This window comes from Cavia porcellus, unplaced genomic scaffold (genome assembly GCF_034190915.1).
Source record: "Cavia porcellus strain 051 isolate PalLab524CR breed Dunkin Hartley unplaced genomic scaffold, mCavPor4.1 scaffold_4, whole genome shotgun sequence".
NCBI classification, from domain to species: Eukaryota; Metazoa; Chordata; class Mammalia; order Rodentia; family Caviidae; genus Cavia; species Cavia porcellus.
In genome coordinates, this window is record NW_026947487.1 from 84,768,430 (window position 1) to 84,781,760 (window position 13,331).

The 13,331-nt window shown below is 47.5% G+C and overlaps 1 protein-coding gene across 5 annotated transcripts; it reads left to right on the plus strand.

The window, feature by feature from the left end:
- The first annotated feature begins 84 nt into the window (after positions 1–84).
- On the plus strand, positions 85–12,413 carry Usb1 (U6 snRNA biogenesis phosphodiesterase 1). Of its 5 annotated transcripts, none has more exons than XM_023566002.2 (8): positions 85–200; positions 1,616–1,776; positions 5,326–5,509; positions 7,926–7,979; positions 8,909–9,014; positions 10,304–10,387; positions 11,418–11,518; positions 12,072–12,413. In XM_023566002.2, exons 2-8 carry the CDS (start codon positions 1,671–1,673, stop codon positions 12,223–12,225), a joined length of 789 nt encoding a protein of 262 aa, XP_023421770.2. In that variant the 5' UTR covers positions 85–200; positions 1,616–1,670; the 3' UTR covers positions 12,226–12,413. The 5 variants fall into 5 exon arrangements, with proteins under 5 accessions (XP_023421770.2, XP_023421771.2, XP_003472105.2 ...); XM_003472057.5 differs by lacking the exon at positions 85–200 and adding an exon at positions 261–793; XM_023566003.2 differs by lacking the exon at positions 12,072–12,413 and having other exon boundaries at positions 11,418–11,937.
- Positions 12,414–13,331: the final 918 nt, after the last annotated feature.

Sequence of the window (13,331 nt, forward strand, 5' to 3'; positions counted from 1 at the left end):
GAAAGGCGGGCGGGGGACGGACGGATGGCCTTGCGCAGACGGACGGACGGGCGGGCAAGCGGCTCCGAGCCAGGGAGGCGGGGCCTGGGGAGGAGCGGCTGCTGGAGCTGCGGCGGCCGCGGTCGCGGGAGGAGCCGGCGGCGCAGAGCCAGGCCGCCCCCTGCCGGGGACCCCGCAGCCTCCCGAGGCGGACAGTCCAGGTACGCAGGGCGGTGTTCGAGTTGCCCGCGGGCGCGCTTCTGCAGGCCAAGGGGAGGCGCACCTCTCGCGCCTTCGCCTCCAGGCCTTAAGGGAGGAGGATCCTGAGCCCGTGCCGTGCTGGACTCCTGCACCGGACGGCTTGGGGCCTCCAGGACCTTTCGGTCTTTACAGTTGACGCTCCTCTAAGCGCTCAGGTTGGCTCTGAGGGGAGGAGTCGTGGGACGGACTGTTGGACTCGTTTGCGGAGCAGGCTCCGGGACCCGAGAAACAGGCACACCGAGGCTGACGGGCTCAGGAGGCCCAGATAGCGCTCCTGCGGCAGCCAGCAGGCGGCCAAAGCGCAGCCTTCGCTACCGCCTAGCTCGACCCCGCCCTGAGGCGGTGCTACCTTAAGCCCCGCCCCCGGGTGCACTTCCGCTCAGCGGAACTCCGGGCGTCGGGTGAGGTTCCCGGCGGAGCTAACCCGTGGTCTCGGGCGAAGCCCCATGAGCACGGCGCCCCTGGTGGGCTACAGCAGCAGCGATTCGGAGGATGAGGCCAAAACCGCAGTCGCCAGGGGACGGACCAGACCGTGGTCTGGGGGACACTGCCGGTGAGGAGCGAAGAAATCTCTCGGGAACGCGGGAATTCGCTTGAGACCCTAGCGGGACCGAGCGTCAGGGAAGTGGGTAGAGGTTTGGGGCGGCTTCCGGGGAAGGAAGAGGTAGGCGGAGAGGTGGGGAAAGAGGATCCAAGGGACACCAAGAGTGCCCCACCCCTGGAGCATGGTTAGGACGTCCATCTCAGCTGCTGGCACGCTCTATCCCCTTGGAGTGCAATACTGTATCATCCTACTTCTGGAACACAGTTGCAGTAATAATTATAGCTAAGCGTATGGAGAGCTTCGTATTTCGTCAGTACTCATCGAACACCTGCTCTAAACCAGACTGGAGACTCCAGCAAACAAAAACCATCAAAGCCACTTTTGTAGTAAGGCCTTAGAGTGTTATACCTGTCGTTGTTGAGTGCTTTACAAGCCGTATCTCACTTGATCGTACAGGAGCTGTATCATGTAGAAATATGCTTTACACATGAGAAACCTAATGTATGCAGAAAGGTTACAGCCCTCTGAGTTCAGGAACTCAGAGCTGCTACTCCAGCTCAGATCTGTCCAGCCAGAAAATGTGACCTTTGAACCATACATTGCTGCGTGCCCAAGGTGCTTCCCATGGGGACCAAATTACCTGCTAAGTTCTTCCTAGACTTGTTGGGAGACCCCAGGGTGGTTCTGTGACTCTCTAGAAGCTACCTCCCTTACCTGCCTGGAAATCCACAGTGAGAGTCACTGTGTGTAAAGGGTTACAACTTTGATTGTAAGTACAGAGTTAGAGAATGCTAAGAAGATAAGTGTGCTTCTGCTTTTTTTTCCTTGCAGTGGCCAGAGCTCCCTTTCCAATGAGAGGTTTCCAGTACCTGACAGTGTACTAAATATGTTCCCAGATGACAAGCCTGAGGATGACAGTGCAAAACATGGGGGACGCGTGCGTACCTTTCCCCACGAGCGTGGCAACTGGGCCACCCATGTCTATGTACCATGTGAGTCATGCATGTGTGGAAGGCAAATGGCTGAGACAATAGTTGCCTCTTGTGAAGCATCTAATCACAAGTAGGAGAAAGAGACCATGGTTCCTGTGTGTGCTGGATTTACATCCCACCCAGCCCTGGTGAACAAATAGGCAAAAATGCCCAGGCTTCAGAGTCAGACCTTACTGTGCTACCCATTGTTCTAGGTGTTTGTTATAAGTTAGTCTTCCCTTACCTCTACAGTAGGGATAATAATGATCTCTGTCTCCTAGAAGGATTAAATCAGATCATCTATGTCAAGTTTTTTAGCCCAGTACACAGAGTAAGTAGTGCCATCAACATCAACCCCAAAATTGGTACATTTGTCACAACTGATGCCTCCATTGGCACCCTATAAACACTCAGAGTCCATAGTTTGTATTAGGGTTCACTCTTGCATTCTATGGGTTTGGGCAAATTTATAGACTTACATCTACTATATACCATATAGAGTAGTTTCACTGCTCTAAAGAGTCCTCTCTTCTCCCTTCTGTCTGACCCCATTAGCCACTGATCTTTTAACCATCTCTGTGGTTTGTCTTTCCCAGAATGTTGATTGTCTGGGATCACTAAATACATAGCATTTTCAGATTGGCTTCTTTTGCTTAATAATATATTTTTAAGGTTCCTTCATTTCTTGTCATGGCTTGCCATCTCATTTCTTTTTAATTCCCCAAAAATTCCATTGTTGGGATGCACCACAGTTTACCTACTAAAGGATATTTTGCTTGCTTCCAAGTTTGGGCAATTATGAATGAAGCTGCTGTAGACATTTGTGTGGATATAGGGTTTCAGCTTTGGGTAAATCTAGGCATATGATTGCTGAATTGCATTGTAACAGTAGTTTACCTTTTAAAGAAACCACTAAACTGTCTTCTACCCTGACTGAATCACTTTATACCCCACCAGCATGAATAAGAGCCCTATTATTTCACTGCTGTGCAGCACTGGTGTCAGTGTTCTAGTAGGAGTGGAGTGGGACCTCACCATTGTTGCCTACTTGCACTTCTCAGTGACCTACAACATGGCACCATCTTTTTGTATATCTTTGGTGAGATGTGTATTAAGATTTTGGGTCTGGGGGCTGGGGATTTAGCTCAGCAGCATAAGCACCTGCCTTGTAAGCAGGCGGTCGTGAGTTTGATCCCTGGTACCAGTAAAAATGAAAAAGACCAAAAAAAAAAAAGTTTGGGTCTGTTTCTTTTTTATTTATCTATTTATTTATTTATTTTTGTCTTTTTCCTTTTTTATCGGTACCAGGGATCGAACTCACGACCGCCTGCTTACAAGGCAGGGTGCTTATGCCGCTGAGCTAAATCCCTAGCCCCATTGGGTCTGTTTCTTAATTGAGTTGTTTTCTTACTGTTGAGTTTTAAAAGTTCTTTCTCTATTTTTAGTACCTCTTACCAGATACATATTTTGCAAATAAACACTGTCCCAATTTATTTTCTCTTGGAAAGTTTTGTTTTTGTTCTGTTTGGTTTGGTTTGGTTGTTTTATTGGTGATACTTTTTTGTTTATGGTACTGAGGATTGAACCCCAGGCCTTCTCATTACCAGCCCCTTGTATTTTTCATAATCACTAAATTGTCCAGTCTGGGCTTGAGTTTGCAGTCTTTGTGCCTCAGGTTCCCAGAAGGCTGGGATTACATGTGTGCCACCACGCCCAGCTTGCCTTTTCATTCTCGTGACTTTCACAGAGCAGAAAATTTTAAGTTAAATGTATCTCATCACTTCTTAGAACTAATAAATGATACAGCAGTCTGAATATGGACTTTGGTGATGCTGCCCATGTTCAAACCTACCACTCGTCAACTTTTGGTTTTGCTGGTTTTCTACGTAAATTTTCTAGTTTCATTGATTTTTGCTCTAGTTTTTATTACTTTTCTTTTGAATTGAATTTGCTCATCTTTTTCTAGATTCCCAAAGTGGAGACTTGGATGACAGATTTTAGATCTTCTAATATACACTTTAATGATGACAGATTTTAGATATTCTAGTATATGCTGTAATGTGTTTTCTAATGCTATATGTATTATTCCAAGTACTTCTTATACTGCATCTTACAAGTTTTGATAGGTTATGTTTTTTCACTTAGTTAAAAGTACTATTAGAAGTACCATATTTGTAAATTTCTCGTGAGATTTTTTTTCTTTTAACCCAGGTGGTAGTTAGAGGAGTGTGTTTAATTTCTAAACATCTTGCCATTTTCTAGCTAATCTTTCTATCATTGATTTCTGGTTCATTTACACTGTGGCCTGAAGTCAGACATTATATGATTTCTAGTGTTTAAATTTTGTTATAGAGTTGTGATATTGTCTGTGTCCCTGAAAACTGTACTTTTGCCTTTTATTATGTGTTTTCGTTTGTTGGGGATGGTGTTTGTTTTTGGGTTTTTTGAGGCAGGATCTCACTGTTTAATTCAGGCTATCCTTCAACTTCTAATATAGCCCAAGCTAGCCTTCAACTAGTGATCCTCCTGCCTCAGCCTCTTGAGTGCTGGGGTTACTGGAGTGTACCACCATGTCAGGCTATCAGTCTTAAAATGTTTTCTTCATAGCTGGATATGACTCATTGCATAAGGACTGTGGTGAATGGGCCTTCAGTAAGGTGGTGGTGGGGTGGGGGAGGAGAAGTGTGCTGCAGCTTGTGATCAGGGCACATCTTCTGATGAGCCAGAGCCTCTGTGCAGTGACCCTGTCTCAGGCTTCTTGGGTTTTTCTCTTCCCATAAGGGATAAGAAGGCTAGAGGCAGCTGGGGTTGAGTGTTTCCCTTCCCCCAGAGTTAAGCTCTGATAAAAGCCCAGCACTTTAGGCTCTCAAGTTTTTCCTAAGGTAGCCCTTGCTCAGAAAAACAGCTCCTGCTATTTCTAAGTGGTTTCTTTTCAGTCCCCAACCTGAAGCACAAGAGGATTTTTCTCTGAAGTCCTTGAGTTTATCCAGGAGATAAACTTCACAGTGTGGGCGCTGCCCTGTAGGGGCAGCTCCTCCTGGAGCTTCTAACTTCATTTCTACACCCTGAGTCTCCAGCAATTTGTCCATTACCACTGACCATTACAGGCCTGGCCCTTGTTCCAGCATATTTCAGCTCATGTGTTTCTGACCCAGTAATTTCGAAGTCTCCATTTTCACCCAGGAGTCTCTCACTTGTCTTACAGATGTAGGAGAAGCTGCTATTTTTTCAGTTTGTTGAGCATTTTACTTGTTAGAATAGGGTGACAAAAAAGAAGAAGAGGAGGAGGAGGAAGAGGAAGGGGGAAAAAAACAATGGGGTGACAACTTCCAAGCTGCTTATATGCCAGACTGGAAAGCAGAAGTTCTTTATATTTCTTGTGTACTTAAATTCTTACAGTGAGCATGTGTTGCTTCTATAAGCAGAAATACACACTAAAACATTAAGCTATATGGTCACAGGCTACTCTCAAAACCAAAGTAATACGGGCTTCTCTCTGCCTTCTGGGGTTCTTCAGGTAACGATGACACCTGGCTAAGATAACAGCTCCCCTGTCCATTCTTCCTCCAGATGAAGCCAAGGAGGAGTTCCCGGACCTGCTTGATGTGCTGCTGCCTCACGCCCAGACCTACGTGCCCCGGCTGGTAAGGATGGAGGCGTTCCACCTCAGCCTGTCTCAGAGTGTGATTCTGCGCCACCATTGGATCCTCCCTTTTGTGCAGGCTCTGAAAGACCGAGTAGCCTCCTTTGAAAGGTGAGTGGTTTCTGGTTTTTGTCTATATAGCTTTTGTTCAAATGAGGTGTTACACAGGACTCCACTGTGTAGATGTGTGGGACAGAAATAGAAACCTGCTAGCCAGAAGCTCACCCTCACAGCTCAGGGTCCCCTAGAACTAGAAATTCCATAGAGCAGCCCCAAAACTGCACTGAAGTCGGTCCCCCTTGGAAGGGTAGAGGAAGAAAGGATTTGCCCCAATCTGATCAGTTAACCAGAGAAAAAGGACTAAAACTCATCTCTCCACCCAGTCCAGCTCTTCCCCACTCTCTGATTCCACTATCAAATTTACTGAGATATATTTTATCAGACCCCTCTTGATCATAAGTGACAGAAACCCAACCATAATTGGTTAAACACAAAAGAATTTAAAATGTTCAGAGATCCCACTGGCTTTGTGCATGAGTAGATGGTAGTGACTAGATGTCAGATGGCACCTGTTTCTTCTACTTTTAGCTGTGTCCCCCTTAAGGTTGGATCCCTCCTCACAATGACAAAGCCACCAGCGTCCACAGGCTGATGCTGCTTGGAAAGGTTAGGGTAAGCGTCAGCCAAAGTTATGGGAATGACTTTGATTGGTCTTACCTGGGATCCATGTTCTCTCCTTTTGAGTAGAATTTTAAAACCCTTTCACCATTCTGTGAGAAAGCTTCCCTTATCCTCCTGGACAAAGATGGCATCCGTCTTTCAGTGAGAACAACAGGCTGCTACAGAAAGGGCAGACAGTATGTTGAGGCCCCTGGTGGGACACCAAGGCTTTGAACCCCATGCCTCACTGATTCCTTGCCTGGGTAAGCTGGAACCTCTGGCAGCTCTACCCAGAAATCATTCATTGCAAGAGATACTGGCTTATGAGGCTGTTCCTGTACTCGCCTGGGGACCAGTGAACATCCCCTGGATTGCTGGTACTGGCTACCTCTAAGGAAATGTGTCTGGTGCTGCCCTCTGGACTCGGTTTCTGGCCCTGTATCCAGAGTGAAACCAGGCTAGCTGTGGCCGCTCAGAGTTTACTTGTCAGATTGAGCCTGAGATGACCAAGAGTAGGCATTGTACTCCTGATTCTGTTACTGCAACTGAGCAACTGCTCTGCTCTGATGGGTCAGCCCTGGATCAGGTGAGGGCTCTTCACTCAGGAGAAGAATGGTGTCCACTGCAGAATATGTCAGACTTTCTTGCAGAACTCTTGAAAATCTATGCTGAACTAATTTCCTGTGGTTCCATTATCACCGGTTTCCCCAGAAAGGAATACATCGTGGAATCTGAGTGAGGAAGAAGAAAGTAGGTGGCTGACTTTATGCCCTGGGCAAGTTGTTGTGGAGCTCTCTATAGCATGCTATGTATTATGTTCCCTCAACTGCATGAGGGAATCTTTGGCCCAAGACTGGGAAATGATCTTTGCTTGGGATGGGACTTATGAGTTGGTCATGAGGGGCAAGAAGCCAGTCTGCCCGCTGAGATCTCCAGTGCTGAGTGGACATAGCCAGCCCTCACCTGCTGGCTGTGACCAGTGCTTGTGTGGCTGGTCTGAGTGGTAAGCGCTGGTGCTTCTGCCCAGCTTTCCTTCCCAATGCAGAAGCACTGTGGCAAAGCATCGCAGGTGAGAAGAATGTCTTTGTGATCAGATAAACTGAGGTCCAAATCCTGCCTCACCAAATTTAACCTGACCAAGCTTCAGTTTCCTTGTCTGGAAAGTGAGTATAATTATGGTGTCCCCGTGATGGGGGATGAGGTACACCAAGTCCTCAGCTCAGACCTTGGCACATGAGAAATACTCTTGTTGTTGGTTAGATTAAGTCAGTTGTCTTTTTTTTTTTTTTTTTAAACTTGCCACGTATGAATTGGCCCTCAAATGATCTATTATCACCAACTTGGTGAATAAGACTTTCTCAGTTCTCATCAGTAAAGTTGAAACGGTCATATTTACAAAGAGCAATACTGGGAGCTGGTGATTTACCTCAGCGGCATAAGCACCTGCCTTGCAAGCAAGCGGTCATGAGTTAGATCCCCGGTACCAATTAAAAAAAAAAAAAAAAAAAAAAAAAGCAATACTGCTCTTAGTAAATTTTTGTGAGCGTCTGAGTGATGCTATGTGTTACTTGAACAGGGTGGTTTTATGGTCTTGTCCTACTCTAATATTTTAGGATTCAGTTTACCGCTTATATAGTGGCTAAGTGAAAATCAGGTAACTGTATTTTCAAAATGCTACTTTTTAGTTGTTCGGAGTGTGTTGTTGCTGCTGTGGTGCTGGGGATTGAACGCAAGCCCTCATGCATGCCAGGCGGTTACTGTGTCACTGAGCTGCACTCCAACCCCTATCAAATGCAGTGTTTTAAAACATGAACTGTTTTCTTACCTTACTGTTTTTCCTGAAATGTGGCCTTCTTCTAAATTTCAGATTCCTCTTTACTACTGACCGGGTAAAGATTTATACCAATCAAGAGAAAACCAGGTAGGCCCTCCAGACCCCACATCTCTACCATAAGAAGATTTTAAGTGCAGATACTGAGGGAGGAGGTGCTTTCTATGTTTTTTAACCATGGCTACAAGACAGCTGTTCCCAAAACTATGAGGTTTTGTTAAGAAAAAGAACTGGGAGAGGAATACACAGATAGAACAGACCATGTTGGCCTAGGGGAAATGCTTCATAATGCAGGGAACCTCCTGTCTGGCTTCATCCTCAGTTGTAAAGTCAGGCTTGCACAGCCTCCTCTGTGACCTTCCCTTTCCAGGGTCCCGTGCCTCTCCGTGATTCATCCATTTTGGGATCTCTGTGATGTTCAAATGAGCATAGTCGGGTTTGAAAAGTTAAAAGTATTAAAGCAGTTACATGAACATGAGAAGGAATTATTATCACCAAGGCTTCAAAGCAAGCCTCCCTGTCCAGTTCGCTCACTGAGCCACTGTCCTGTCTCAGCATCTCTGAAACAAAGGAGGAAGACATCACTCTTTTAAGAAACTTTAATGAGGAAGGATGGGACTGACTGAAGACTAGCTTCTAATAATGAGAGAGAGCCTATGGAGCGCTCATGGGAGGGAGGCAGACACTGAGAGCAGAGGCATGAGAAGGTGCAGAGGAGGCGGTGGCAGCAGCAGGAGCCAGAGTGGGGACTGAGCTGTGGCCTTGGAGACTTAGCAGCGGTGGGTGAAGGTGTCCCTGCAAGGGTTACTAGGTGCAGGGGAGGAGAAGAACCAGCAAAGGGACGTTTGAAAACAGGAAGGGGAGGACAGGGATAGCAGCATGGAGATCACCAGGGAGATGGGGTGAGGCCATGACCCACACCTCTAGACTTTGTTTGTCCTCTGCCCCTGCTTAGGTGATTTGTGCTCTCAAAAGCTACATCTCATGCCCATGTTGTCTCACCTCTGCCTCTCCCCTAGGACCTTTGTTGGGCTTGAGGTCACCTCAGGGCATGCTCAGTTCTTGGACCTGGTTTCAGAGGTAGACAGAGTGATGGAGGAATTTGACCTCACCACTTTCTACCAGGTAATGAACAGGGCTGGAGATAATGAATGGAGATAATTACTGTTTCTTCAGTGAACTGAAACTATCCTTAAAGAAGCCTTCAATAGAGACAAACCAAAGAACCATTCAGAACTTTCCCTGTGGAGTATCCCAAATGGAGTTCACAGAGGACACACTCATGGGATATGAATCTTTTTTCCTTTTTTTTTTTTCTTTTTGAGACAATGTTTCATTATGTAATTCAGGCTGCTCTTGAACTCACTAGCCCAGGCTGTCCTTGAACTCACAGTGAGCCTCCTCCCTCAGCCTCGTGAGTGCTGGGACTAAATGCATGCACTACCATGTGCAGCTCACAACTTTAAACTTCTTTCCGTGCCTTAAATGTGCTTGAGACTTGTGTCTCCTACTCTATCCATGTATGTTTTGTTTCCTAAGTGGTAATTCACACCAACATTTTTTAGTAAAAATGGCCCCTAGGAAGAGTAGCTTCCCATGCCTTCTGCAGCAGCCCTGCGCTCTCCAGCCCTGAACTTGGAGTCAGGTTGAGGGTCAGGGGTTTAAAGCGCCATTGCTTCTATTTGGTACATTTTTTAAAAACTGTGCAGAGTATGTAAGTATGATCTTGAGTGGAGATAATTACTGTTATTTCAAAATTTTAGACATTCTGGATTTTGTTCATGTGAAAAATATAGTATCTTCTAGGATGTTTAGATCAGAAAATAGTCAGAGCCTGGGTCCCCAGATCTGATGATTTTCAAATTTGAAGGAAAGCCTAACAGATTGGCTTAGTTAGCTAAGGCTGCCACAATAAAATATAGGCTGAGCAGGTTAAACAACAGAAATTCATTTTCTCACATAATAGAGGCTAAAAGTCCATGATCAGGGTGCAAGCATGACTAGTTTCTGATGAGGGCGCAGGCAGATAGCTGCCCTCTCACTGTGCCCTCGCCTGGTGGAGGGAAAGAAAGAAGAGTGTGAAGCTCCCCATGTGTCCCCTCCTCATAGCACTCGTCCTGTCCTGAAGCCCTCATGGCCTTCTCACCCTAGTTACCTCCCTAAGGCTATATCTCCAAACACCATTGCTCTGGGGCTTAGGGCTTCAGGATACCAATTTGGTGGCAGGGACACAATCAGTTTGTAATACGGACCAACCACAGGCTATTTTGTCCATCTGTGCAGTCCCTGGGATCAGCACTGAGTCTAGTCTGACAAAAGACCAGGGATCCAGTAGGGTTGTCACAGATGTGCGGTAATGGCTAGGCCTGCAGTACTATCAGGTGACAGCCTGCCTTCCCGATCCTCCTTTCCAGGACCCTTCATTCCACATCAGTCTGGCATGGTGCGTGGGTGACGCATGTCTTCAGCTGGAAGGGCGGTGTCTGCAGGAACTACAGGTGAATTCCCAGGGCAGGTGCACAGAGGGCACTGAACTCCAGAAATGATGGCAGGGACAGTGGGGAGGGGCATAATGAGATACACATAGCTGAGTCCCTAAGATACCACTGATGTCATAGAAGCCTCACAGCAACCCTGCTACTCCAAAAGTATGGTCCCTGGGCTGGCAGGAGCAGCAGCCCCTAGAGGCTGGTTAGCAGTGTTCAATTTGGCCCTATCCCAGATCAAGGAAGACAGTTGCATTGTCACTAACTTGCTAAGGATTTATGTGCACTGCCCTAGTACAGTGATCAGGAACGGGTTACAGACTTCCTCTGCAGTTCTCATTTCTTGCCCAGAGGTCAGGGGCTTGGGCCTGGAACATGCTGGAAATGAGTAGAGTGTACCAGGGATATGGAACACGCAGCCCTTAGAGCTGTAGTGTTTTGATAAGTAGAAGAAACTATCTGCTGTCAGGGGAGACAGTGTACAGGTGGGGGTGACCTACTCTTCCTCCACTCTTCCTCTGACAGGGCGGCAGCGGGGAGTGAGGCCGTGCGCGAATGTGGCTTAGTGTTGCTAGCACTTGCTTTTTATGAGAAGCCAGAAATGTGGATTTTTATTTGCAGTTTCCCAACTTAAAGTGTTGGCAAATATTTTTAGAAAACATTTTGCAAGCCAAACAAAATATATGCACTCCATGGAGACCTTACTATTAGCCTAATCATGCAAAAGGCAAAAACCCTCTGATTTCCAGCTCCAGCAGGCCTGGGTCACAGATAGTTCCACCAGTTTCTGTAACCCAGAGCTCTGAGCATCCATGTCTTCATCTGACAGCAGGGGTGACAGGGCTGGGCTGACCTCACAAGATTGCCTTGGTGGGGGGGAGCAGTGGACCAGTGTGCTAATGCAGTACTTGGAGCCTGCATGGCTCGTGTCCCACGCGGCACTGCCCAGCCTCTGAAGGACCAAGGCTGGTTTGGTTTGTAGGACCCTCTGGCTCTCACATTACCCTTAATGTGACCCTCCTCTCCTGGCTGCTGGCTGAAGGAAATCGTGGATGAGTTTGAAGACTCCGAGATGCTGTTGCGTGTACAGGCCAAGCAGGTCCGCTGCAAGTCTGGGAACAAGTTCTTCTCCATGCCTCTGAAGTGAGCACCAGAAGCCTTCCTGTCCTGGCCCATCTGCAGGGGGAGATGGTGGCGGAGAAGGAGGGGTCTGCTGAAGTCCAAGGGGATGCTCCCAGCCTCCCTCTTAGAGGCTCCAGTGTGTTACAGGTTGGATGCTACTGTGTTGTGGTAATGCCTAGAAGTTACCAGAAGAGGGCATCCTGAGCTTCTCAGTTCTTACTCGGAGGTTAAGCAAAAAGGAAAAATGAGGGTGGGGCGCCCCCTCACTCAGCCAGAATCCCTTGTAGTCCCTCTTAAGAGCTGCCCTTCCCCCACTTCACTCTGCAGTGGTTTCTATCTTGATGTCATCAGCTTCATACCAGGGCTTTTAAAATGTACCATGCTCATCCCTGTGAAGAAGAGAGAGGAGGTATTAGAAGGGATCCGTCATCCTCCTTGAAGTGTGTCTGTTATTATTTAGTTTGACTCTCACCCCCTCCTATAGCAGCAGAGGCCATTACAGGGCCAAGGAACACAGGGTGCTAATTTGTGGTTCCTGTCAGTTTTCTGCAGTCCCTCCTCCTCCTCACCCCAGCCAGGTACCTGGGGAGACTGGAGCAGATGTTTCATTTTCGCCTGGCCATGGCTGGAAGCCAGGCCTCCAACACTCTGTGACCTCAGCTTCCCAATCAACTTTCCCAAAGAGGCAGCCACCTTCCCCCACTCAGAGTTCTGCTGCCTCCTGCTGAGCCTGTAGCCTGCCCACTCCGAAGGGACTGAGAGCGGGCCAGGGATGGACAGGATTTTTTTCATCAAGCCATCACTAAGGTAAAGAACCAGTTGTCTCTATTGTCATCTGGATTTCTGATGATAGGTGAAGAAATATTTTTGTTACAATTTTAAAATATCTTCATCAAATAAAAGCTTTTTTATTTGGGGTCTTGTCTTGGATTGCTTCTCTTTACCAAGGTGAGAGATGACTGTCTTCTGCCACCACCATCTTCACCTGTGGTTCCCAGCGGCTGGCCCACTCAGGGGTCTCTGTTATGACTGCTAAGGTGGCCAGGAAGCAATCAGCAAAGCCTCAGTAGAGGGGGAGGGTCACCCCCATCTGCCAGGTCTGCACACACAGGCTGCTCTGGTGTGTGGCACCCCCATTTGCTCACTGGTGTAAACCCAGCCATTTAGACTTTATACAGCTGTAACACCCTGCCTTTTCTGGGACCTTCTCATCAGTTCTTCCTGGCAAACCCCTGAAAAGTCAATAGAGTAGAATTGATTATTATTTTATGGGAAAACAGGTTAAGTGTCTTGCTTGGGGAGATAAGAAGTCGGGGAAATGGCCTGCCTCGGCCCTGACATCAACTCCTGCTCTGGCACAGCTAGGCTTGCCCTGCGTCTACTCAGGCTGGAGGGAAGTATACAGAGAGGGGCTGTCATCCAGCTGTGCTGCAACTGTACCTTGCCCTGACCCAGAAAATCAAATTCGTGACTTGTTCCCCCAACATCCCACACCGATTTGCTGACTCCACCGGACCAGTCACTTGCTTTTTTGGCAGTTGAGGTCACTGGAGAGGAAGAGAAAGCCAGACATACTTTGTGGCTTGCACGCAACATGGCAACTGGATGTGCAGCCCACGTTACTGACATTTGCTTACTGTCAGGGCCTGAATTGGGCACCTGGATAAATCAGTTGAGGTCTGGCACTCTGGGTGCTCACAGTGCGGAGGTGCAGTCAAGGTTCACAAAGGAATCCTGCTCCCAATTCTGTACTTCCCCAAGTGACTTGATGGGCTCCCGTGGGGGAGGGTACAGTTTGGGATTCTGTCTGCACTGGATGGGATTAGAATGCAGC